Source organism: Ammospiza caudacuta, chromosome 6, assembly GCF_027887145.1.
Source record: "Ammospiza caudacuta isolate bAmmCau1 chromosome 6, bAmmCau1.pri, whole genome shotgun sequence".
Classification (NCBI taxonomy): Eukaryota; Metazoa; Chordata; class Aves; order Passeriformes; family Passerellidae; genus Ammospiza; species Ammospiza caudacuta.
This window is the reverse complement of record NC_080598.1, coordinates 17879912-17904690: the sequence shown is the minus strand read 5'-3', so window position 1 is coordinate 17904690 and position 24779 is coordinate 17879912. Positions and strand designations below refer to the sequence as shown.

Below are 24779 nucleotides of genomic sequence, written 5' to 3'. Positions count from 1 at the left end.
CCGCCCCCATCCCCGCCGCGCCCGGCCCGGCCCGTTTCCCGCCGTCACCCGTCCGCGCGGGCCCCGCTCGTCGCCCGCCATCGGCCCCGGCGGCCCGTCCTGCTCCGCTCCCGGGTCGGCGGCGCCGCCTCGCTGCGGGGGAGGGGCCTCCCCTCGGCCCCGGCCCGCGCGCCGGGAGGGAGGGGGCGCCGCGTGCGTCACGGCGTCACGTGGCCGGCGGGCGGGTGCGCGCGCGCGCGTGACGCCGCTTCCTCCTCCTCCCCCTCCTCCTCCTGCTGCTCCCGCGCGGGCGGCGCGTGATGCGGCGCGGAGCGGGCGCGCGCTCTCGCCCCGCCCTCCCGCTGGTCACGTGGGCGCGCTGTTTGGAGGCGGCACCGGGAGAGCGGTGAGGGAGCGGCGGCGGCGGGAGAGCGCGGGGCGCGGTGAGGGAGCGGTAGGGGCAGGGGCAGGGAGAAGCAGCAGGAGCGAGTCGTGGTTCCTGTGCCTCGCCCGGGCTCGGCTCCCGTCCCCTCCCCGCGGTTTCCGAAGGGGTCGGGGGGGTTCCTCTGTCCTTTGCGATGCTGCGCCTTGCTCCGGGTGCGGCAGGCAGGGTCCCGCGGGGTCGCGGCTCAGCTCAAGCCACACCGGCGGGATGTGGCACGGAGCGGGCACCGCAGAAGTGGCCATTAAGGTTTTTAAGACACTTTGAGGATTTACAAGCAATAACTTTCAATTTCACTGGCTAAATGTGCCTCTTCCCTTTTCCTAGTGCCTGGTGAGAGTGAGCGCTCGCTTTCCTTTAGAGGAAATGTAAATTTCCCCCATGACGGCTTTTCTGGGAGGGAGTTCCTTAATTTATGGGACTGCATCCTAAAGGGTACTTAGAAATTCACGGACTTGCCTGTGCAGTGTAACAGGTTTAGCGTTTTGTTAAGCAACGTACAGGTTTAAACTTTAAACTCAACAAGGAGTTATTTTGAAGTATGTGCTGCTTAGGAAAAATGCGAGGTTGCGATTTCAGTAGTTATTTAATTCTTGGATTTCACTCTGTGTTATCTGTTGAATGCGGGAAAAGGCATTCAGTGGAGAGAATAGCTTATAATTGTATCAAAATGCACAAATGCAGCTAATTTAGTATAGCTTGAGAATAATGGTCCTTAAATTTAGTATAACTTGAGTATAATAGTCCTTAAATTTACTTTTGGGGGAGAATATGGTATAGTTATAAAATGCCAATGTTAAATGTTTTCCTTGAGAAAATTAGTTTCAAATCAAGATTGCATGCTGTGGGGAAAAGTGAATTTTTCCAGAAAACAAGGTGTATGTTAACTTTTTTTCACAGGCAGATGTAAATATAACTACAGTTTAAATATTTCCAGGTGGGTTATCCAATAGGTTAAGTTTTCAGAAAAGAATAAAAACTTCTCATAAATGGAGCAGGAGTCTTATTTTCCAGCCCTTGGGCCTCTTTTTGGTGAACTGAAACCTGATGGTTGTTGAGTAGAAAAACACTTGGTGTTTCTTTAAGCACAGAACACCAGCTCAAATGAAAAAAAAAGTGAGCTAATGAAGAACTTTATTTTTGGCAGGTGCAGCTAAAAGCTGAAGCCATAACGCACCCATGAGTGAGCAGCACTAGCTGTGTGCATCCATGGCCTCTGTGCCAGTAATTCCAGACTCTTACAACCATGTCTTGGCCGAGTTGGAGTGTTTGGATCCATTGCTTTCTGCACTCAGGTTGGATTCCAGTCGTCTTAAGGTGAGTTTGTGGTGTATGGGTTTTTTTTAGTTTTAAATTTTTTTTAAATTTAAAGTAATGACCCCATTTGGCTAATTATTTGATTAAGCCATAGGATTAATCTAATTCTTTTTGGGATGTGTGAATATCTTAGTAGAGGGGGAGTACTTTGGGAAGAAAGAGTGAAGATAATGAACCCTGTTGCTCTGTGTGTGTTTCCTTCATGCAGCTGTGGGTAACACAGCCTGGCACAGCTTACACTGCTTGTTTAATGATCTTCACTGCCAGTGGTTCAGGAGTGGCACACACAGCTGGCAAACAATGAAACCTTTAAAAACCCAACCATAATAATGCAAGATGCTGTAATCAGAACTTACCAGGTTATGCATTTTGATTTTTATTCCCTCAGTGCACATGTATAGATGTGTCAAAGAGATGGCTGGCTCTAGGCAGCTCAGGAGGAGGACTGAACCTTATCCAGAAGGATGGTTGGAAGCAAAGACTCTTTCTCACTCATAAGGTAACGATAAAAATTTTAAATGAAAATTTCCAAAAATGAGGCTAGAAAAGAAACATTATTTCAAGTTAATTTATTTTAAGAGTCTATAGGTGCTTTCAGCTTACTGGGTTTTCCAAGGAAGGTGAAGTTTTGGACTGCTGTGTTTAAAATAGGTTGTGGTTCTGGAGAGTATCCCCTGAGTATGTGGTATATTAGATTTTATGAGCTGTGAAAAATATTACTTCAGCGTTTCAGATCTTTGTTTTTCAAATTCTTACTTTTTAACAGCAGCAGCAAAGTCACCTGAATATTTAAGGATTAGAAGAAAATTTTGAATATGAAACCAGAGCAACTCACAAGTAGATAACTCCCAGTGTTTGAGTGTTAGAACTGTGGCATACCTGGATAAGTAAAGAAAAGATAGGCTGACTTACTGTTGCTGGAAGAGATTGTGAAACAGGGATTGTTATTTGTACAACCAGGAGCTATTTCCTAGGAGCCACTGCTGCTTCCAGTATGGCATGAATGCAGCCAGTTTTTTAAGGCTGGGAGCACCAAATGTAATTCTGTCAAAACAGCTTCCAAAGGTGTGAGGACAGAGGAGTGATTTCTGTGCTTCCCAAATCAGAGAATGCACTGCAGTCCTTGCTCTTGATGTTGTTGTGCTGTTGTCAGCTCCATCTTGGAGTAAACTCAGTGTTTGCAGGCAAAACCCAAGCAAACAGTAAGAACCAACCACATCACAGCAGAGTGGTAGCATCTGTTGGCATGAATCTGGTTTATCTCTTAAAGGTGAAAGCTGCACGGTGGTAGTGGCAGTACAGAACAAGTTTCACCTGCTCTGACTCCTGTCCTTGCTTTCAGGAAGGTGCCATTTCCCAGGTGGCCTGTTGTTTGCATGATGAAGACTATGTTGCTGTTGCCACCAGGTGAGTGGTCTACTCACAGACCTGAGCACTGGATTAATATTTTTAAGAAGCTTCAAGTCTCAGATGTAGACAGCTGCTGAGAATTCAGAGTTAATTTACCAGGTTAACTGGTAGAGGCCACTACAGGATATTCTCTGCACAGACAGTTTGCCTTTTTTTTCTGGAGTAGTAATTCTAGGTTAAGTATTATTTCTGTAACTGAACATCTATGGCAGAGCTCATGCATGTGAAATTATGATGATAAATGTCTTTCTGAGACCTTTCAGCATAAAAAGAAGCATTTTCATTAACATGGTAGAGTGAGATTTATAGTTAATTCCACTTATATTTATTAAAATCCATTTAAATGTTTTTCCACATCCTCACTTGCAAGTGTAATAACTGTAAGAATAGCCTTACAAAGCTGCTTATGCATTGCAGTGCAAAGAAGGACACTTATTCTTCTCCAAAATGAAGTGTGAGACTTGTTGAAATCATGCAGCCTCAAACAGAACCAGCTCTGAGGCATGCTGCTTTGCTTGGGTCTCCTCTTTCTTTGGGAAAAAGCATCTTTGTTAACTGATAAAACTTTACAAGACTTATTTTCAACCTGTATTCTCCTTTTAACTTGTTGTAGCCAAGGCCTTGTAGTAGTGTGGGAGCTGAATCAGGAGCGTCGTGGGAAGCCAGAACGGATTTATGTTTCCTCTGAGCATAAGGGCAGGAAAGTCACAGCTCTGTGCTGGGATACAGCTGCCCTTCGAGTTTTTGTAGGAGATCATGTGGGGAAAGTGTCAGCCATCAAGATTAACACATCGAAACAAGGGAAGGTAAAGTGTTGCATACTTTGATTCAGCTTAATTCACAGGGGGTGATGTCTGGAACCTCTTTGTTTATTTTGCCAAAGTGGAACAGAGCAGGACTTGCCAGCTAATGAAGTTCTGGTAGCTTTAACTATTGGGATGAAGAACCAGTCTCTTGAGACAACCATAGAAATCCTGATGCATGAACTCACCCCAACCTTATTCTGTCTATTTTAGTAATGCAACTTGAAAATGCTTTCAAATGTTCAGAATTAAAAACTGGTCAATCTCCTGCTTCTTGGAATTTACGAGTATCAGAGTTAAGGGTCTTGGTGTTTCTGAGCATATTGGATTCTTTAGACTCCAGTTGCAGGTTCAGCTGTTTGGTTTAGTCCTCAATTCAGCTGTTGGTCAGAGAAAGAGCAGTCCCAGACTCGGATTTTGTTTGGCTTTGATTTGGTTTAGTCCTCAATTCAGCTGTTGGTCAGAGAAAGAGCAGTCCCAGACTCGGATTTTGTTTGGCTTTGACTGGATGCTCTCATTAAATGTCTGGATTGGATAAAATTAATGGTAGGTGTTCATTGAACCTACATGCTTTATGTTTTGTGCAAAAGACTCACCTGTTAGTGAGAGCAGCCTGATTTCTAGCCCTTGAGTGTTCTTTAGCTTTTACTTCTACTGGGTCCTTTCTTTTTAATCAGTACAAAGGAGCAGAACCTGGAAGTAGTTGTGTTCATCCAGGTGCTTTCTAGCCCTCATAGAAGATTTTGATGGAAAATTGACTTATAAGTAGCAAGACCATTGTTACATTTAAGTAAAGAGGGGGGAAAAGTCAGCTGTGGGAGGAGAAAAGGGCAAGGCCCATGGAATCTGTGTCTGTTCACAGCTGTTAAAGGAACAGGATTGTTGGATTTCTCAGATGATGCACTTAGTCGTATTCCTAAGAAGGGAAAACACAAAAATGGTGACTGACAGCAAATTCAAATGCAGTTCCCAGTAGTTTCCTCATCCATGAGTCTTATCTGAGACTGTTCATCCACCCATGTGAACTGAGACACTGGTAGGATAAATAGAATGTAGAAAATTTATGGCAGGGTAAGAGAGAAGGTGAGTTTGTGAACAATATAATTCCAGTAGAAGTTGTTTTTTGTATCAATTAATCCCTCTGGTCTGTTTCCATAAAACTGGTAGCTCAATGTTCCTGTGGGGAGAATTGGAAAAAAATCACAAAGCTTACAATAGCAGGAATAAAACTCTCTCTTAATGTTACAGGAAAAAACCCTTTCTAAAGAAATATCAGGATGCTACAGGGATATGACTCTTTTTTTCTTTAATCTTCAATATTGGTTCTGGGAAAAGGAGGATTTAGATTTCTGTGCTTCTGAGCATTGTAGCCTTGCTTTGCAAAGCCAGAGGAGAAAGGCACTGCTCTGTCTCATGCTGTGTATTCATAGCACACATGAGTCTTTTCTGAGTTTTGCTGTTTTAACATAATGAAACAATTTGAACTGAAGACCACCAGCATGTTTTCTCATTTTTTTCTTTTTTTAACTGTAGGCTGCAGCTACTTTTGTGATGTTTCCTGTCCAGATTATAACCACTGTAGATTCTCGGGTAGTTCAGCTCGATTATTTGGATGGAAGGCTGCTCATATCCTCACTTACCCGCACTTATTTATGTGATACTGAGAGGCAAGTTCTATTTTATTTCTGAAATACTGGACTTCAGAGTCACACACAGTTTCTGAAATGACATCCATGTCTCTTTACCTAGCTCATGCTCCTTCAGTCTGTTTCTGAAGATGTTGGGAGGGGTAGTGTCAAAAGTTTTACTGAAATCAAGATAAACAACATCTGCTGTTCTCCCCAACATTTCATGTTGGAAATGATTTCTGGGAATGTTCCCACCTTCCCATCACTAGGTTGAACAACTGGTTCTGCTGAAAAAAACTCCTTTGATCTAAGTATTCATTTCAGCTAATGAATGCACCCCTGTCTTCTATAAACTTTGGGTAGGCTTTGTAATATTCATTACAGATTTTTTTAAGCACCAAAACCAATTCAGCAGCTGGGATTAAGAAAAACATAAAATTAATTAGAGCTTTTATTAATGCTGCCTTACTTAACAAGTATATTTTTTCCCCTCTAGAGAGAAGTTCTGGAAGATTGGTAACAAAGAGAGAGATGGAGAATTTGGAGCATGTTTCTTCCCTGTTGGAAAAAACAGTGGGAATCAGCAGCCATTAATATACTGTGCTCGACCTGGCTCGAGGATGTGGGAGGTGAACTTTGATGGGGAAGTGCAAAGCACACATCAGTTCAAGCAGCTGCTCTCGTCTCCACCTCTTCCTGTTGTTACTCTCAGGTAGAAACATGAGTTTTATCAGTGTTAAGGTTGTTTGGGATGTCCTTAAGACTGAAAAGACTAAATCAACTCCTGCTTCAGTCAAACATTAATCCTAGTTGTCATCTTAATACAGGCTCCTCTAAGAGGTGTAGCCAGTAATCATCAAAAATGCCAAAACCTTGGTTCTGCAGCTATGTCTGTGAGCACAATGAATGCTGCTGTTATGAGACTATATTTATTTAAGCCAGCCATGTATTCACAGGATTAAGAATTTTAGAAAGTAATGGTATTGTAGTTATGCTTGTAGTTGATGATAATTTTATTTTGCAGGCAGGATCCTCATTATACTGGTTCCAGCTGCTCTCCACAATCTTTATCTTTCTCCAAGCTGCTATATTTGACGTGAGTATTGACAGCATAGCTTCCTGTTGATAAAGTAGGCTTAAAACATTATATATTCTCCTAATTTATATTACCAACTTCAGGGTTTTGCATAAGAATTTCCCAAGTATCCTGCTAAACCTGTCCCACATCCTGCTTGCTGTGCTTACGCCGCCAATGCAATGCCTGCATATTTTACAATTCTTTAAAATTTTACCTATTTTAGCACAATTGACTGTCACTTCATTAATATATACTTTAATTGCAGTGAGCACTGTGTGGTGACCTGGACAGAAAGAGGCATTTATATTTTTCTTCCCCAAAGCCTTCAAGTCTTACTCTGGAGTGAAGTTAAAGGTAAACTAGAAGTTACTTAAATGTTGCTTTGTAACACTGTTACATTGGTCATTCCAGAAGTCCTTGCCTAACATGGAAGCTATTCAAGCTCAATTTCTGCAGCTGGATGGCAGAATATTTGTAAAAAACTTGTCATCTGTCTGGTATATCCTTGAATATTAACCACCTCTGTGCCTCCTCCAGTCACCCCCTCCTTCCATAGATCTGAAAACATGCTTCTGGAGAAACGAAACATGGTGTAGAGTGACTCATAAAATACAGTAGTTAAAATACAGGTGATTAACCTGCAGTATCTTTACTCAGGCTCATTGTCAGTCTACTGTGAGGGATAATCTGGCTGCTGAAAGTTTAAAACCTGTTTTTTTTTTTCCTAAAACCTGCCTAAATTGCATAGAGGGAATATATTTATTTGGCAAATGAGTGAAGCCTCGTAGACAGTGGTGTGTTTGGTTATAAGCAGAGTCCTCCAGTAGTTATTATCAGTCAGTCTTTCCCCTTCTCCCCATTTTGGTGTTAAGTTTGCAGTACCTTTGTTGTGGAGTGTTTGCACACAGCATAAGTATTGTATTTGGAAACTTCTGGAAGGCCAAAGTTGTTTTTTTACCAGGGAATATTTTCCTTCTGTTTTAAAGCTAACAGTTATGTGTTTATCATCTTTATCAGGCTTTAATTTTTCATCTCAGAGCAAAAGGAAACTTTCTGGTAATTTAGTGTATTTTTTGAATGTTTTCTAGAAATGCAGCTCTGGAAAGTTTTGACAGTGTGTTCTATAGTGGTTAGGTGCTAGGTCAGCAGTCCGCAGTGTTTGTTTTCCCCATGCATCTCATGTTTTGCACTCATTTGCAGTCAGGTGGGAATATGCTTTCACCTTTCAGAGACAGTAAAGAGTGTTGATTAGTGACTTCAGTCCTTCAGGTATTTCTCTGTGTGTGGTTTTGCAGATATTCAGGATATTGCAGTTCACAAGAGTGAGTTGTTCTGTCTGCATACAAATGGGAAAGTTGTGCACCTCTCCCTGCTGCTGGTCGATCGCTGCATAGAGCGTCTGATGAGAAGAGGGTTCTGGACCCTCGCTGCCAGGGTCTCTTGTCTCTTCCAAAATTCAATTGTTTCTTGCAGAGTAAGTAAATACCTCTTTGTAAATGTGCAATACAACTTCACTGTCTTTCCTGTCCCCCCCTCCACAAAGTTTCATGGTCATTGAGATTCACTTTGTTGGAGTTTTTCAAGTTATTTAAACATTATACTTTAAGGATGAAAATCATCCTGCACATATGTTATCTTTTGTTTTCACATGTCCATTAGAAATAATAATGCTTCTGTTTCACTGGGTGCTTTTAGGCAAGAAAAAATTTGCCTCTAGACAAGCTGGAGCACTTGAAGTCTCAGCTGGATGCTTCAACCCAGCAAGACCTCACTGCACAACTGGAAGAACTGATTGCAAAGTTGGAACCTCTGGATTCTGCATGCAGCAGTAGAAGGAGCAGTATTTCATCTCATGTATGTGTATTGGTAGTGCAAAAAATGTGATCTGCAGGTTTTATCTGTATGGCTTGAAGTCACCCCATTGCTCCCTTGGAAGATGAGGCTTTCATTTCTACCCTGTCTACAACAGCCCATAATGCTGCATTCTAAAACTAGGTGTGGTGAAGAGGTATGAAACACCACTACTTGCATTCTGTAAGCTCAGACCTCTGCCTCTTTCCCACTTCATTTTAGGGCTAATGGCTGAGATGTGGACAGAGATTAGTAGGAAGATGGCTTTTTCCACAGCTCTGTTTAATGTTTTAATGGGCTTCAGTAAGGATAGTCTTGGTTATAACTCTAGTTTTATATGGTGAAAATGAATGAGTGCCCAGAGCTATCTTAGCCCTATGTAAAAAGTTGTTGCACTCTAAGAAGCTTAAGGAGAAAGCTCTAAAAAAAATCAAAGCATATTTCTAATAAATATACTGCTGCTTTTCAAGAAAGAGGAAATATTTTGTATTTCATACAATATCAGCTCCTGCTTTCACTTTAACAGTATTTAAAAGGAAAATTTAAAAAGCCAAGTAATGTAAATACCATCTTGATGGTATTTACAAGTTTTTCTTCATTAGCCACTGTGAAAGTAAACCATGTAGACTGACCATGAGCAAAAAAGAGTGTGTTGGTCCTGAAACTGAATTGTTTTGTGGGGTCTGTGATCGTGCTAGCTGGGTATGGCTGACCAGCAGGAGGACAGATAATTGGGTATGCAGCTACCAAGGGGGGCAGTGACACTCTTGACTGCAGGACTAAAGCTGAGGTGGGTTTTGCCTTGCACTGGGTACACCAGTTGTTCCATAGGCTGCTTTCCCAAAAGCAATTGCAGCACACACATCTCTTTAAAGGCACTGGCCTGCACGCTTGCTGGCATCTGTGCCCTTTTCCATTCTGGATATGGTAGAAGTACTCTGTTAAACAGAAGTTTTCCAGGCAGGGCTGGAAATGCTCTGAGGTTGTTTGTGTGGGTACAGTTGGTTGAGTTCATGGCAGAAAGTTGAACAAGGAAGTGCAACTCACATGATGTGTAACTCCCCTCCTTGGTCTGTCAGGAAAGCTTCAGTGTCTTAGACTCTGGCATCTACCGTGTTATCAGTCGGAGGGGCAGTCAGTCAGATGAAGACTCCTGTTCCCTCCACAGTCAAACATTCTCAGAAGATGAGAGATTTAAAGAATTTCCTGCACACCATGAAGATGAACAACTAGAACTTGGTAATGTTTCTTAATGAAAATGTTTGTTGAATGTGTTTGTTCATTTTACAAGAATTTGTGTTGGCTCTGTGCTCTTACTTTCCACTTTCAAGTTATTCATTATTAATACATGTAATGTGATCAATTGAAAGAGTCACCTCACCTTCCAGCCAAAATCCTTCCTGAAACATTGGCTTGAAAAACTGCCTCCACAGAATCCAGGCCTAAAAGCAAACAAAACCCAGTGAAACAAAAGGTCCAGAGGGCTTCACCAAGCATGGGCTTCACTCCAACTTCCCCCTCTTCATGTGTAATTGAACATTACTGATAAGATTCTTTCAGCTGTCTATGCCAGTAGCAATTGAGCTTCAAATAAGATTTATTTGCTGCCAGTATCCTTTTGTAATATTTGTTCAAAAAATAATTTCTTAGTCTGGATTCTGGCTCACATTTCTTCTGGGAAAGTAGAAGGATTCTGATAAGTGTCCTTAACTTTTCACAGGGTCTGCTTTGTACAGGGGATCATCTCTTACACATGTAAACATTACTGAAGGGGTGCTAGAATAGTTAATAACTAACATTTAGCCCATGCAAGGAGCTTTTTTATTTTCTGACAAATGCCTGTCACCGGGCTTAAGCTGGAGTGAGACTGTAATGGGTCTTGTTCTCTGCTCTGTTTGGGATTGGGAGGGGATGCAGAAACTTGGAATGATGAGGAGCTGCCTTGGAACTAAGTATGATAGAGAGGCTTTCCTATAAAAAGGCTATTTTTTTAACTTTTGCAAGGAGTAGGTGCCACTTAAGGATGGAGAGAATTTGGATGCTTTGGAGGAAGCCACACTGGGGAGGGAGAGTGCAGAAATTGGTATTTAGTCCCTTGTCAGTAGTGTTGTCCTGCTGAGTACGATACACTTAGGTGTACATGTGCTTCTTTACCTACATCACTGCAAAAACAAGTGAGGAAACTCTAAAGTACATAATTCCCAACATTAATAGTCAAAATTCAGGTGACTTAGTTTTTGAATGTCAGAAGATAGAAAGGTTCTGTGTGTTCCACAAGAGACAGCAAATTTGCTGATTATTTCCAAGTAGAGAGGTTCTAGATGCTTCTTGAAGCACGAGTACTTGATTTGGTATTTGGAAGAAATGGACTTAGTGTTCCTCTGCTCACAGTGACATAAGTTGAAATGAGTTTTTAGGTTTCTAGTCTGCATGATGAACAAAGGCAGCCTTATTTACAGCTAATTGTAAAGTGAGTTGTGACCTTTAGGCGCTCTTGAGGGATTCTGATGGTAGATTTTCTGTAACAGGGCAGCATCTTTTCCTCTCAACACTGCGGTTACTGCTGACTGTTGCAGAATGCAGTGTTATCCTGGCTCTAAATGATCCTTTTTTCTTATTGACATCACTTAAAGATAGTGTGTGCTTGTAACAGGAAATTACTGAGCAAAACACATTGTAAATACTGTTAGGGATATGGGAGAGAAAAGGAAGTAGTCAGTGATTCTGTATTTCTTCTGATTGTTGCCAAAAGCCAGAGAGCTGTGGGCTCACTTAGATTTTTAAGTCCCTTCAAATAAGAGGGTGATTTATATCCTTTCAAATAAGAGGGTGATTTATATCCTAACCATGGCTTATATGTCTCTCTGCTCATATGTGATTTAGATTCTGGAAATCATGGTCACAACTGACTTTACAATCAGTTGTGAATTGATAGATGCCACAATACTTAATTTTCCTAGATGTATAAATAACTCAGTGGATTAAATTAAGGTTTTGTCCTCTAAATGATCTGTAAGTCCAATTTTAGGAGATAGCTTTCATACTGTTGTTGATGATTGTTTTTCTTGCTGTAAAGCCAAAACACTATTAATGAAGCAGACTTAACTAGGTTCAAAGTCAGTAGTGAAATGGCCCTTGAAACCTGGCTCCATGTGTTCTTGAGTATTAAAAAGGAAAGTACAGTGGGCAGGTTATCCATTAATGAATTGGTGACTTGTAGGTCGTTTCACTGTTCCATTTTTTTTGCCAGATCACTGTTTCATGACTCTTTATTTCAATTGCATTTGTCAGAGAACGTATCTCATGCATCTGTGGTGGTTGAGGCTGAGAATGAGACATTTCTCCCATTCAGTATTCCTTTGTCATTCCGTTCCCCATCTCCTCTCGTCTCTCTCCAAGCTGTCAAAGAAAGGTAAAACGTGCAGCAGGGTCACTCATCCATTACATCTTGCCCTCTTCTGCCCCCTGGATTTGTAGTATTGTATGATTTAGTTCATACTCTGTTCTACAAACATTCCACCTGAACTGGAACACCAGAGATGCAGTCAGGTTTGCCAGGCAGTTTAAATCTTCATCTTGGCTCTAGTGAAGGTACAAAGAGCTGCTGGTAACTTCAGTGGAGCCAAGACTTCAGCCTCAGTTTTAAACAGTTAATAATTGTTACATGTCTAAGATTGTTTACTGTTACCCTGTGAAGTCTAGTTGTGGTTTGTATTCAAAGGAAAACTTACTGGATATTGTTTTGGGATTTTGCTCTCCTGTATCTTAGGGGGAAGGCTTCTTATCTTGCATAGGGACAAACATTAAAATATTCAAAGGAGATAGATATTGCTAAAACACACTTGCAAAGTGGTCTGTCGTATCCCCATATGAACTTTTCAGTGAATCTAATTGGTTTCCCAAACACTTAGGGAATAATGGTAGCTCATACCTGCTGCAATTAGATCTGTATCCATTTTTTTTTATAAATTACATTGGTATTTTAAAACTCTTTTTAAGAAAAATGGAGGATAAGGGGGTGGGTGTACAAATACAAAGGTGATGGTGTTTATATATAACTTAAAATTTCTATGAAAGTGCTGTATGTTAATCACTTAGCTAAAGTGTCTCTGGCCTGGCAATGGTCTGAAAAATGGCACAGCCTTCCCTTGATCACTTCAGTATGTAATTTGTGTCCTGAAACAAAGAATTGTGGCTGCTATCAGCAGTGCGAGGGGCTCAGAATGAACATCAGAAGTACATGCAATGCTTTGAGTTCTTTATAAATCATAAGCAGCCTTGATAAGTGTTTTTGGTAACAATGAAAGCTACATTTTCAAGTATTCACTGCATGCAATTGATCACTAAATAAAATACTATCATATTTACAGTTAATTATGCTGAGTTGGGATTTTTTTCTTCTTTTTTTTTTTTTTTTAGTTCTAGAGCAGAAAGCAGGAAGCTTATTTTTCTGTCCAAATCTTGTTGGCATAGTTCTCTTCATGGCAGTGGTAGAAATAATTGAGTTCTGGTATGTTCATTGAGCTTTCTCTTCAATAAAATACCTGAAGGAATAGGGACTGCTGAGTGAAAAGGATATTGTTGGTGAGCTTTGTAATCTGCAGAATTATTTTGAAGCATTGTCAAGTTGTTTCCTACCACCAAAAGTGACATAATTTCCTAAAGATGCTTTATGTTTAAAAGCTTTAAAATGCAGTGTAGCCAACCTGCATTTATTTGCGTACAAATCACAAATACATGTCAAAAATCTATGGCTGATGTTGGTATGTGGTCCTGCTTCTCCAGCAGGAGTGTTAAACATTTCAGGTTTCTATTCTGTGATGAAACACAATCATGACTGGAGTACAAATTTTGAGCAGGTTCTTAGTAAGCTTTGTTCCTGTTAGTCATCGCTGCTCTCATCCTTTTCTCAAGAGTTCTTCAGATGATAAAGTCTCTGAAATGATGGTTTGAATGAAGAGTGCTTGGTTTGTTTGCTTCTGAACTCCTGATGTTAAATGTTTGAACTTGTGATTCCCAGTGTTTCCAGCTTTGTACGCAAAACTACAGAAAAGATTGGCACACTTCATATAAGTCCTGAATCTAGAGGGAAGCATGAAGCAAAGGATGATGAGCAGCTGCCAGAACTAACTCTTAATCCAGTAGCATCTCCCCAGGAAGAAAAAGAGTGAGTGCAAAATCACATTTTCTTAGCAGTTGTCCAGCATTTGCTGGATGTCCTGGGGATAGAAAAAATTCTTTCAAGCAGAAAGAGGAACTTGGCATTAGGTTTTTCCAGCTGCCTTCATTCCTGTGGTGGCTTTCAGTGGTTCTCCCAACTCCTTTTTTAGAGCTGATGAGGCAATGAGCACAGAGCTGAGTAATTTCATATTCCAGTACTTATTTACCACTTTGGACTAACTTTCATACAGTGGCATGGTACTGGTTTTTGTTCATTACCTGCAGAAATCTACTGTAGCTGGAGTAGAAGCAGTAATAGAAAGCCACTAAAATACTATCATCTGTTGCTCTTCATGCCCAGTTTATCCATAATTTCTGTTGAGCTGTTCCTTCTTACAAGTGATAGCTTTGTATTTAATAAAGGAATTAGTGTTGAGGAAATTTTTCAGGAAATCCTCACTTCAATAATTTAAGTTAATATTTCAGGTAAGACTGAAATGAATGTGCTTTTCTAGGTCAGAGCCCCAGAACAGCCAGCTTCCTGAGGAGGACCATCTGAGAAATCTCAAGGCTGCAACAGCAGAAACTATGTAAGCAGAGGAACTTTTTACTGTATAGATATGTAGGCCTTTGGCAGAAAAAAAGATTGGGTTTTTAAAATTTTTCTTTTTTTTATTTGTTTTACATGCATGTAAGAGTGATGCTCTAAATGTCTGTTAACATAACCTGAAGGGATCTCAAGGTGAATAATTTGATTCCTCTTCTTAAAACCAAGCAAAACTCACTAAAAGTTCTTCTAGCATTATTCCTTTGTCTTAAATACAGGCATAGTTTAAAAAAATCAAAATCACAAAAATTCATTCTGAAGGAAATCCTAGGGAGCTCAAAATGTGCTGAGATCAAATGTAGACTGTGTGAAGTCGCCTAAATTCTGTTTGATGCACTCAAAATCACAAAAAAACTAACAACTGAGTCCAAGTCAAGTGTAGGAGTATAGTTACACAAAACATATTTGAAACTTCACTTGTGGCTTCTTATAATTGTTAAACTTAGCAAACTTGTTTTTTATGCTGCAGAGCCAAGCTCCAGGATCCCCTGGTTTTGTTAGAACCTCAGTGTATGAGAAGGGTCTTACAGGAATGGCTTGTCCATCTGGAAGAAAAATTCAGCCAGGAGCATTCTGCTTTGTCTGTTAAGAAAAACAAGACTGTGTGTGCTGAAGAGCAGAGGGCAGTCCTGGAGGAGAACCTGCAAGTGGCTCCAGCTGACAGAGACCCAGTAGACAAGGAACAGAATGATATTTTGGAAGACTGCATTGAAAAGGAAAATACTGCTGAAACCTGTGTGAAATCCATGTGTGAAAGTGGTACTGATGTGACTGTGCCTCTGGGCTGTGGCTTCCAGGTGTCTCCTCCATGTGCCCTTGAGCCTGATGTTCTGAAAGATCTCGTGGAGCTGACAACTCTGTGCTTTGAGCTATGTGTCTTTTCTGCTGGGAGTGCTGAGGCTGAGGAGAGCTCTGAGGGAAGCCTGCCACCAGCTGCTTCAGGGACCTTGGCTTGTAGGTTTATGCAAAGCTACTTCTTCCTTTTGGATTTAAAGAGAGTAAAGCAGCGTATTATAACCATGTGTGCCACCAGCCCTGATGTATGGGAAACATACATTGCAGGATTGAAAGGTAAATGATGAATGTTGTATTGCTTCTTAAACTGAAAATAAGACTGTTTAGGAGGAAAAAAAACCCCAAACTTTGAAGACTCTTATAATTGTGTCTGTAGATTTTCCTTCTGCCAGTGTAGTGTGCCAGGGGGAGGATGCTTGGTGTGTGGGAGTTTTTGTTCTGGTTTTGGGTTGTTTGGTTAATTGTTTTTCCCCTGGGTTCTTCACTTAGGAAGAACTTAGCTCAGCTGGTTATAACATAGTGCTAATTATCCCAGCATTGTGGGTTCAAGCCCTGTATGGACCATTCACTTAAGACCTGGACTTGATGATTATTGTGGGTCTCTTTCAACTCAGAATAACCTGTGATTTCTTAAAAATAAGAATTGTTGGCTCCTTGGAGAGAGATTGTTCTCCTCCCAGTTTGCAACTTTGAACCTGTTGCATGGACCCTGTTAATGGAACACTGTAGTGATCCCAGCCTGTTTACAAACATATGAGCTTCTAAGAACAAAAGCATCTAATTAGAATCACAAGTCTGTAGAAACAAGGCAGAAGGGAGAGGAGGAGCTTCAGCATTTGCACTAGAAGATTTGGCCTGGAAAGGAATGTAATTAATATGAAACAAAACTGAATGGAGTAGATGGTTCCATGTAGATGAGTGGCTTGTGATCACTTCACGCTTCCCTGTTCCACAGAAATACTTTCTGATCTTTGTGATCTCCCTTTAGTTTTATTGAACCAAAGCTTCATGATGATATTGGAAAACAGAATATTTTCTGTTCTCTGCACTCAGCTTCTGCCTTATGTAATTCTTTTAAGAGTCAATTAAAGTCTTAGTATTGATTCTGCTCCAGCTGAGAGCAGTTAAACCACACAATCTTGCTTTGAGGGTTGGTGTTTGTGTTTCTGGGAATCTCTTCACTGTTTGGATTCTGAGAGCCCTAGAAAGTAGTGTATGCATTCCCAGTTTGTCCTTAGTTTGTCCTTAGTGCCCAAAGCACTTGGGCCTGGACATTAATACCTGCATTTCATTGGGATTGAGGTGGGTGTTGAACTTCCCATGAAAGCAGTAATAGCTGTTATTCAGCAGAAGGACAGAAAGGAGGGCCAGGACAGGTTAAAGAAAAATAAATGCCTAAATCTTGTAACTTGTGTGCTGATTTATTTCAGAAATAACTTGTCACAGTCCGGTTGCTTTAGCAATGGAAAGTGAAGATATGTTGAAAATACTGAAGCTGCTGCATGACCTGGGGCCATGGGATAACAGCCCACTGTTGCTGGCACATGCTCAAAGGTTTGTATCCAAATCTTCTGAACTTCATGGCAGGAATTGCTTCACTTACCATGTCATGGAGATTCCTGGACTCTCTTAGAGAGATCACCTTTCAGTGCTGTCTTGAATTTGCAGGAGATCTTGAAAAATTCATTTTGCTGTTTGGTACTGAAAGTAGGTTTTATTCTTTTTCTTTCTCCAGGCTTTATGAAAAATTTGGGGAAACAGCTCTTCGGCCCTTGATCAAGTTCCACCCCTCTCTTTTGCCTTCTGATATTAAACAGCTTTGCAGGAATGATCCAGCTCACTTTTTAGCATATTTAGATAGTCTGGTGAAATCAAAGCCAGAGGACAAAAGGTGAGTGGAATGTAGAATCCTTTTTATCTGTCTGCTCTCTCCATCATGTAGCTGTGGTGGGTTTTTGGGTTTTTTTTTTAGCTTTTGGGGACTTTTTTTTTTTTTGTGTTTCTATATCTGTCTGCTTGGTGTTCTTAAGCATTAAGTTCCAAGTAATTCTGGCAGTTGTAGCTGGCCTTAGACTGGGGTTCTTGTTAGGTTAGTATCTAGTTTTAAAAGGGATTTACTAAATAATACTTTAAATTGAATTGATTTTTTTTTGTTCCTATGTCTGTAGTTCAGTGTACCAGGATTAGGTCACATTTAAAAAGCTCCAAGCAAACCAAACAAAAGAACCCCACAAACCCAAAAAACCCCCAAACCAAACGTGTGGGAAGTCAACCTGCAAACTTGATTTTTCTGTGGTTGCCTCAGTTTATAGAGACCATAAATGATTTTAGGCTTTTCCACACTTAATTTTACACTCCCCAACCCTCCACCTTTTTTTTTTTTTTTTTTTGGCCACACACAGTCTCTGCTTCTCCATATCTGTTAGGATTGAAACTGGAAGGATGTGTTTTTAGTGTCTGCTTTGTTTTCCAGGCCATTTCTCCTTAGGTCTCTTCTGCAGCCAGAATCTGTACGGTTGGATTGGTTGTGCTTGGCAGTTTCTCACGATGCTCCACAAAGGGCAAACACTGTGGATGAGGAAGGAAATCCCAGGTAAAGTGGGTTTCATTCAAGTTCCTGAGTGCAGCAGAAAGGCTTAACAAGTCTGGGTTTGGGTTAGATTTTGTGTGAAAGTTTGGATCACTGACCCTTTGGAGCATTTTGCAGTGTTCAGCAGGAACAACCAAAGGATTACATAACTTTTATTTGCAATGCCTTCCAGAGTGGCTGCTCTGCTGAGACTGCACATGGTGTTTCATTCATTTTTCCTCCTCTCTTTTCACAAATTTGGCATAATGTTCTGAAAAAAAATCAATAATGCTTTAAAACTGAATTTCTCATCTTCTAGGCCAAGATCACATTTGTTTACTTGGGGCTACAGCCAGCTCATTCTGCTCTTGATTAAACTTCCAGCTGATTTTGTGATGAAAGAGAAGATGGCTGACATCTGTAAATCACATGGGTAAGGAGAAAACTTGGTAATTCTAGATACTTGGTTAGTAGGTATTCTGACCCTGAGAAGATACAAATGTGAATGACCTATCTGCTTCTTGTTTGGACAGGGTTTTTTTAAAAACCTTTCATTTTTTGAGGGTGAATATTCAATGTCCAATTTAATGTATCCAATGGGAGGTATTCCTCTCTATTTATGACATTCATTAAATTTAATTGCTTTTGTCTCTACTGATGTGATTGTTCTTGGCTTTGGTTTGAACTGAGTATTTGATTCCTAGAAATCTTTATTCTCTTATTCAAGATTTTGGCCTGGATATCTTTTTCTCTGTCTGGAGCTGGATAGAAGAAAAGAAGCCTTTACTAATATTGTTCATTTGGATGATTTGAGCCTGTTGAATGGAGAAGATGGTTAGTAATTCTTAAACTTTTTAAACATACTTCTGTAATGTAGGAATGCCCTTATATAGCAGTTTGCCCAAAGTTTAATTCAACTTTTATCTTTTGAAGTGTTTTTGTAGCCCTGTGTGTAGTACAGCATATTTGAAACACATAAATGGCATTATGCTCTTGTAACTTCATGCTGTACTTTGTGAAATCAGTTGTGCTAGAAAATGCTTAAAAGTTAAAGAATCTTGATTTATTTATCAGTTGGGAACAAAAGCTAACCTTGGTGTTGTAGACAGAGGAGTAGGAAGCCTTCCTGCACAGCACAAAACTCTCCCACTACATGTGCAGACACCTAAAGTAAGGGTGAGTGAAGCATTGTACCACAAGGCAGAACTTGTAAGAAAACTCACTCTGGCCCTAAGATGGACAAAACGTTGTCTCTTGACTAATCCAAAGCCTTGAATACTGAACTATTGTGAAGCCATGTGTGTTCACCACTAAATCTTTACACTGAGTTAGGGCAGTACCTCTCTGTGTACAATTTGCTTGGTTTCCTAAAATTTCAGAGTGAAACAGAATAGGTAGCTTCCCTTTTAAGTACAGATGCAGTGTACATAGTGGTCTTAGAATAATCCTTGCTTTACAAATAGTGTAACAACCTCATTTTACATCTAGGTTCCATACCAGAGACCATAGAAGAATGGAAGTTTGTTCTGCATCTTGCACAGAATCACAGCACAGCTTCCCACCAGCACAGCCCACAGAATGGGATCGCTGTCAGCAACGGGGGCCTGAGCTGCCCTGACTGCATCACGGTGGAAAACGTCGCTCTGCTGCTGGCCAAGGCCATCGGCCCAAATCGAGCCTTGCCTCTCTTGCAGGAGTGTGGCTTGACACTAGAGTTGTCTGAGAGGTTTACTGGTGTCTGTGAGATACTGAGAATTGCTGAGAAAAGGCAGAGGTAAGAGATGTCAGCAGAAAATCCACACTATTCCTTTTGGATCTCCTCCATGCTTTAAACTTCTTTTTTGGTTTACAAGAAGATACAGTGCTTCACGTTTTTACCTCCTGTTTTAGACTCATCTGAAAGCTTTCCTCCTATTTTAGACTCATCTAAAAGCTCTCCTATTATTTAAGTGTTTTGCAATGTAGGCATTTTCAATTTGAAAATGAGGAAACAGAAAATCATATATTAAAGGTGTATGTGAAGGAGATTGTCTGAAAGAGATCTGTCCTGCTGGGACCTGTACAGACTCTGATCTCTCCTTCTCCTTTCAAAGGTGAATGGTGATGTCAGGATGTTACTTCTGAAATGCAATCATGTTTTTTACAAATTTCTCTTTAAGAAGCAAACCAAAGCTCTATTCCTTTTTTCTGTTGTTAGCTGTTTTACTGTTTGACTTTTTTTGTTCCCTTTGTTTTGTTTGCAGAGCGCTGATTCAGTCCATGTTGGAAAGGTGTGACCGGTTTTTGTGGTCTCAGCAAGCATAGAAAACAACTTGGGAGAACTCTGGGAACATTTTATACTGTCATGACTGTATATTCAAGTGCCTCTTAAATTTCACAGGCCCTTAAAAATAACAAACTCCTGTCTAAAAGTTCAGTTATACTGAGCCAGTCTCCATCTGGCTGGTATTTGACCTTGAAGTGGTGACAGTTCTTCCTTACTCCTTTGGAGAAGACTTTTGAACTATAGAGTATAGATTAAAACAAGCCAGTATTTATCTTGAAATTAAGCTTACAGATTTCCAAGATGAAAATTGCTGAATTTATTTTCTGAGTCTATAACTTAAGTGTTCAGGGATATGAGCCCCTAAGTATTAAATTATGGTGTATAAAATTTTTTTTGCTTTTTTGTTTGTAAACATGAGAAATTCCTTGGAGGTATCTAAGCCTATACTTGTTTAACTTTCCTGTAAATGGCATTTACCTTTACTGTTGTTATAGAAATGTCTGTTATGGTACCCATTGTTTTTTTCCCCCTTCTTAAATTATATGGACAGGCCTTGCATATTTGAAATACATTAATCCAGCCAAGTCTTAAAATGGGAGAGTAATATTTTTAAGTAGTGGATTTATGGTTAAAAAATGCTGATTAACAGACAAACTTGTTAAATGAACTCACTGTTAAGCTACAAACACAGTATTTCTAAATTGCCCATGCCTGTTTGTGCACTGTGACCGTAGACATCCATTGTGATACTCCAACAAACCTCGGGACAGTGCATTAGAGTCAGAGTCGTTTAAGTTGCAAAAGACCCTGAAGATCCAACCCTCCAACCACTGCCAAATCCACCACTGAGCCATGTCCCAAAGTGCCACATCTACATGGCTTCTAAATGTCTCCAGGGATGGTGACTCCACCACTTCCCTGAACAGCCTGTTCCAGTACTGGACAATACTTTTGGTGAAAAAATGTTTTCCGATATCCAATCAAAAGTTCTCCTGGAGCAACTTGAGGCCATTTCTTCTTGTCCTATCCCTTGTTACTTGGGAAAAAGAAACCCAGTCCCACCTGGCTCCAGCCTCCTTCCAGGCAGTTGCAGAGAGCGGTGAGGTCTCCCCTGAGCCTCCTTTTCTCCAGGCTCAACATCCCCAGCTCCCTCAGCCTCTCCTCACAGGACCTGTGCCCCAGGCCCTCCACCAGCCCCATTTCCCTTCTCTGGACTCTCTCCAGCCCCTCAATGTCTTTCCTGCAGTGAGGGGCCCAGAACTGGACACAGGAATTGAAGGTGTGGCCTCACCAGTACAGGGGGACAATCCCTGCCTGGTCCTGCTGGCCTCACTATGGCTGATCCAGGCCAGGGTGCCCTTGGCCTTCTTGGCCCCCTGGGCACTGCTGGCTCATGTTCAGCTGCTGTCAGCAGCACCCCCAGGTCGTTTCTGCCCAGCAGGGTCCCAGCCTGTGGCCCTGTCTGGGGCTGTTGTGCCCAAGGCCCGGCCCCGGCCCTTGGCCTGGCTGACCCTCACACAGCCGGGCCTCAGCCATCGCTCCGGCCTGCCCAGATCCCTCTGCAGAGCCTTCCTGCCCTGCAGCAGATCAGCACTGCCAGCCAGCCTGGTGTGTCTGCAGCTGACTGAGGCTGCTCCATCCCCTCATCCAGATCACTGAGAAAGAGATCAAACAGAGCTGGGCCCAGCGCTGAGCCCTGGGGAGCACCACTGGTGACCATACCCCAGCTAGATAGAACTCCTGTTTCCCACCACTCTCTGGACCTGGCCATCCTGCCAGTTTTTTGGTTGGTGAACAGTCCATGTGTCCAAGCCATGAGCTTGGACATGAGTTTCTCCAGGAGAACGTTGTGGGAAACAGTGTCAAAAGGTTTTCTTGAAGTCCAGGTCAACTTTGCTAATTCCACAATTAATTCTGACATTTTGGAAAGTGAGAGGCCTTATTTTAACAATATTTTTAAAAGCTGAAGGTTCACATAATTATTTTTATTCACATAAGTATTTTTAGATGAATGCTGTCAAGAAAGAAGTTTTTTTATGTATCTGGTTGAATATGAAGATTCACAAAATCACTTGGATTTTATATCTCATTTACATAACTATGCTTTGTACTAGCACTCTTTCTGCATTTAATACATCTTTGAACGAGTTTCTTTTTTTGAGTTCTAGTTTTGATCCTCTTCACTGTATGACTCATTTTAAGCAGAAATTCACAGCATCTGGTCAATACTCAATTTTCACAAATATCATTTAAATTAAAAAGTAATGTATTAATTGGAACTAAATTTAATTAAAATTTGATAATATTGTTGTAAAATGATGTGAAAATACTGCTTTATAAGGAATCTTTTTATGTAGACTTGCACCACTTGTATTGGTGCAAAATAATGCTTTTAATCAAAATAGGGCTGAGTACGATGTTTGGCCTTTTGAGAGATGCAGTCTGCAGAATATTTCATTTTGTCAGCAAGAAAAATTTGAGTGTGGTGGGTTGGTTACTTAACATGGGGAAGGGAAATTCCAGGGTTGCAATGCATGTCAGGCTTCCAGCCAGACTGTTGCTTGTGGAAATGCCAATACAGCACTATTTCTAAAAAACAAACCTTTAAATCTTATGGGCTTTGCATACTGCCATTGGAAATAGAAGGCTCTGTGCCATCAGGAACACCCCATGCTCTCACAGTAAGGCTTGGAATGGGAGGCAGGCACCTACCAGATGGTGTTGGTGCCTGTTCTGTTCCCTGCCACATGAGCTGCCGCTGCCACAGTTGCCTACCCCGGGCTCACGCAGTGGGTGGTGCAGCTGAGTGCTCCCCTTGCCTTCCTCAGGATTTCCTGGAATTCTGAGAATGTGCCTGGATAACCTCTCTATGGTTCCACTCTATTTGCTTGGTGTATTTTGTGCACACATTAGTCTCTTTCTTACTTCTGTGAGGGTTTTGTACATGTGGTTAACTTTGACTGAGGGTTGGGGCCTATTTTTTTTTTTTCAGTAAATCATAATTCCTGTTAGAGCCTTTAAAAAAAATCATGTCAGAAGGGTCATACAGATAACATAATGGGAAGTGTGTGTTCAGATTTTGTGTCTAAAGTGAGCTTGTGTTTATCATTTCAACTAACTTGGCTGTCAATAAAGAGTGAGAATGTGCTCTCTGAAGAAGAATTGGAAAATTAATGTTTCCTATTCTGGATGAGTTTGTTTTCATCTCATGGGTAGGGGAAGGGACTGAAATGAGAGGGTCTTCTGTTCAGAAATGACTGAAACAGAAGCTGCCTCAGTTGCACAGAGCAAGGCTCCTGTCAGCCAGCTGAGCACATCACTGACAGCTCAGCCAGCCTCTTGGGGAAGATGAGCTGCAGCTCAGCTTTGGCTTTTGTGGGTGACTGGTGGTGGGAGAGACCCTTGAGAAGCAGAGATGAATAAAGGGGGCTTAGCCTGGAGCAGCTTTAAATAGAAACTGCTGCTGGTATTTTCTTTTTATCAAAGAAAAAAGTATCATCATTATTTCACTATTAGAAACCTATGGGTAAATCAATTTTACTTCAGATAAATACCTGCATTTTCAATCTGCTTCTTGAAAGGAGACAAGTTTCCAATCATTCTCCATGTCTATAAGCCCAAAGTCACTGGTAGTGTATATTCAATACTTGGCAAAACTCTTGAAATGAATTATTGCACGTGTAAGCACAAAAAAGGTACTGTTCTTTCCCAGATTAAGAAATATCTGCAGATAATATTGTGCCTGAGCTGGGAATTCACCTCATCCCCTTTCTCAGATTGCAAAATTGTGGAATGTTTGAGGAACATAGTTTGCATTCATAAATATTTACAGTTACAGGGCAACCAGCATGGGGTTGCTTTTTATCTTAACTGCATCAGAATGTACAGACCAAGACATGGTCTCCAGGCCCCCTCAGTGTGTTGTTCCCCAGTGTGCACGTGCTGCCAGTGTTTCTTGCTAGGCAGGAGGAAATGCTCTGTTCAACCCTCCTCCATGCTTCACCTCTCTGTGTTGTGAAAGCAGCAGTGTTGGCTGCAGCTCATTTCTGTCAGCCAAGGGTCATGACCTGGAGTGCAGGCCAAGGAGATATGGTGTCACATTCATATTTTCTGAAAAATCCCTTTGCCCAGGAGTTTCTCCTGGGAAGATGAGAAGCGTCAGAGAAAAAGGAAAATAAATTCTTACCTCATTTGTTTCTTCCGTGTTGTGGTCACATGTGGAATGTGTTTGGAGATTGTTTATTCAACTAGTGATGGCTTCATTGGTTTCATGTGGATTGTTTTGACTTACTGGTCAATTATGGTCAAGCTGTGTCAAGGCTCTTGAAAGAGTCATGAGTTTTCATTATTATCTTTTCAGCCTTCTGTAAGTATCCTTTCTTTATTCTTTAGTATAGTTTAGTATTCTTTAATATAATATAGTATCATAAAATAATAAATTAGCCTTCTGAGAACATGGAGTCAGATTCACCATTCCTTCCTGCCATGGGGCACCATGCAAATACAATAATTTGGGAAAGCAGGCCTCAGGCTGTTCCCTGCTGGAGCCCCAAGCTGCAGCTTTATCTCAGCTCCAGCATTGTTGTCACTACTGCTGTCCTCCTAGCTGGACACCAGGGGATGCACTCTGAGATGTCCTAAATTATCCCTCTAGCACCTGCCTTCTTGCAATTGTCCTCATGTTTTGCAGAAATGCATTTTTTGTCCTCATCGTCCTTCGTGTTGTGCAGAAATGTTGGTTTGGAGAGAACGTGAAACAGTGTAAGACTCAAAATATCCTCTACAGTCCAGAGTGTGTGAGCCCTTGTAGGGAAGGGGTTCCTTGGGTCAGTTTTGAAGACAATGCTTTGTTCCAAGTCCTTGGGCAAAGTGCC

General features: G+C 41.1%; 1 protein-coding gene across 2 annotated transcripts; it reads left to right on the top strand.

Moving 5' to 3' along the window:
• Nucleotides 1-367: 367 nt before the first annotated feature.
• Nucleotides 368-21230, top strand: HPS5 (HPS5 biogenesis of lysosomal organelles complex 2 subunit 2). 2 transcript variants are annotated; one of them, XM_058806271.1, is made up of 23 exons: nucleotides 368-385; nucleotides 1575-1738; nucleotides 2127-2237; nucleotides 3081-3145; nucleotides 3762-3954; nucleotides 5485-5618; nucleotides 6076-6291; nucleotides 6604-6675; nucleotides 6923-7011; nucleotides 7953-8131; nucleotides 8353-8511; nucleotides 9588-9747; nucleotides 11800-11920; nucleotides 13529-13675; nucleotides 14184-14258; nucleotides 14745-15346; nucleotides 16501-16624; nucleotides 16806-16961; nucleotides 17544-17663; nucleotides 17959-18072; nucleotides 18367-18473; nucleotides 19128-19413; nucleotides 19883-21230. In XM_058806271.1, the coding sequence occupies exons 2-23, from the start codon at nucleotides 1631-1633 to the stop codon at nucleotides 19941-19943; spliced, it is 3399 nt and encodes a 1132-aa protein (XP_058662254.1). In that variant the 5' UTR covers nucleotides 368-385; nucleotides 1575-1630; the 3' UTR covers nucleotides 19944-21230. The 2 variants fall into 2 exon arrangements, with proteins under 2 accessions (XP_058662254.1, XP_058662253.1); XM_058806270.1 differs by lacking the exon at nucleotides 368-385 and having other exon boundaries at nucleotides 1568-1738.
• Nucleotides 21231-24779: the final 3549 nt, after the last annotated feature.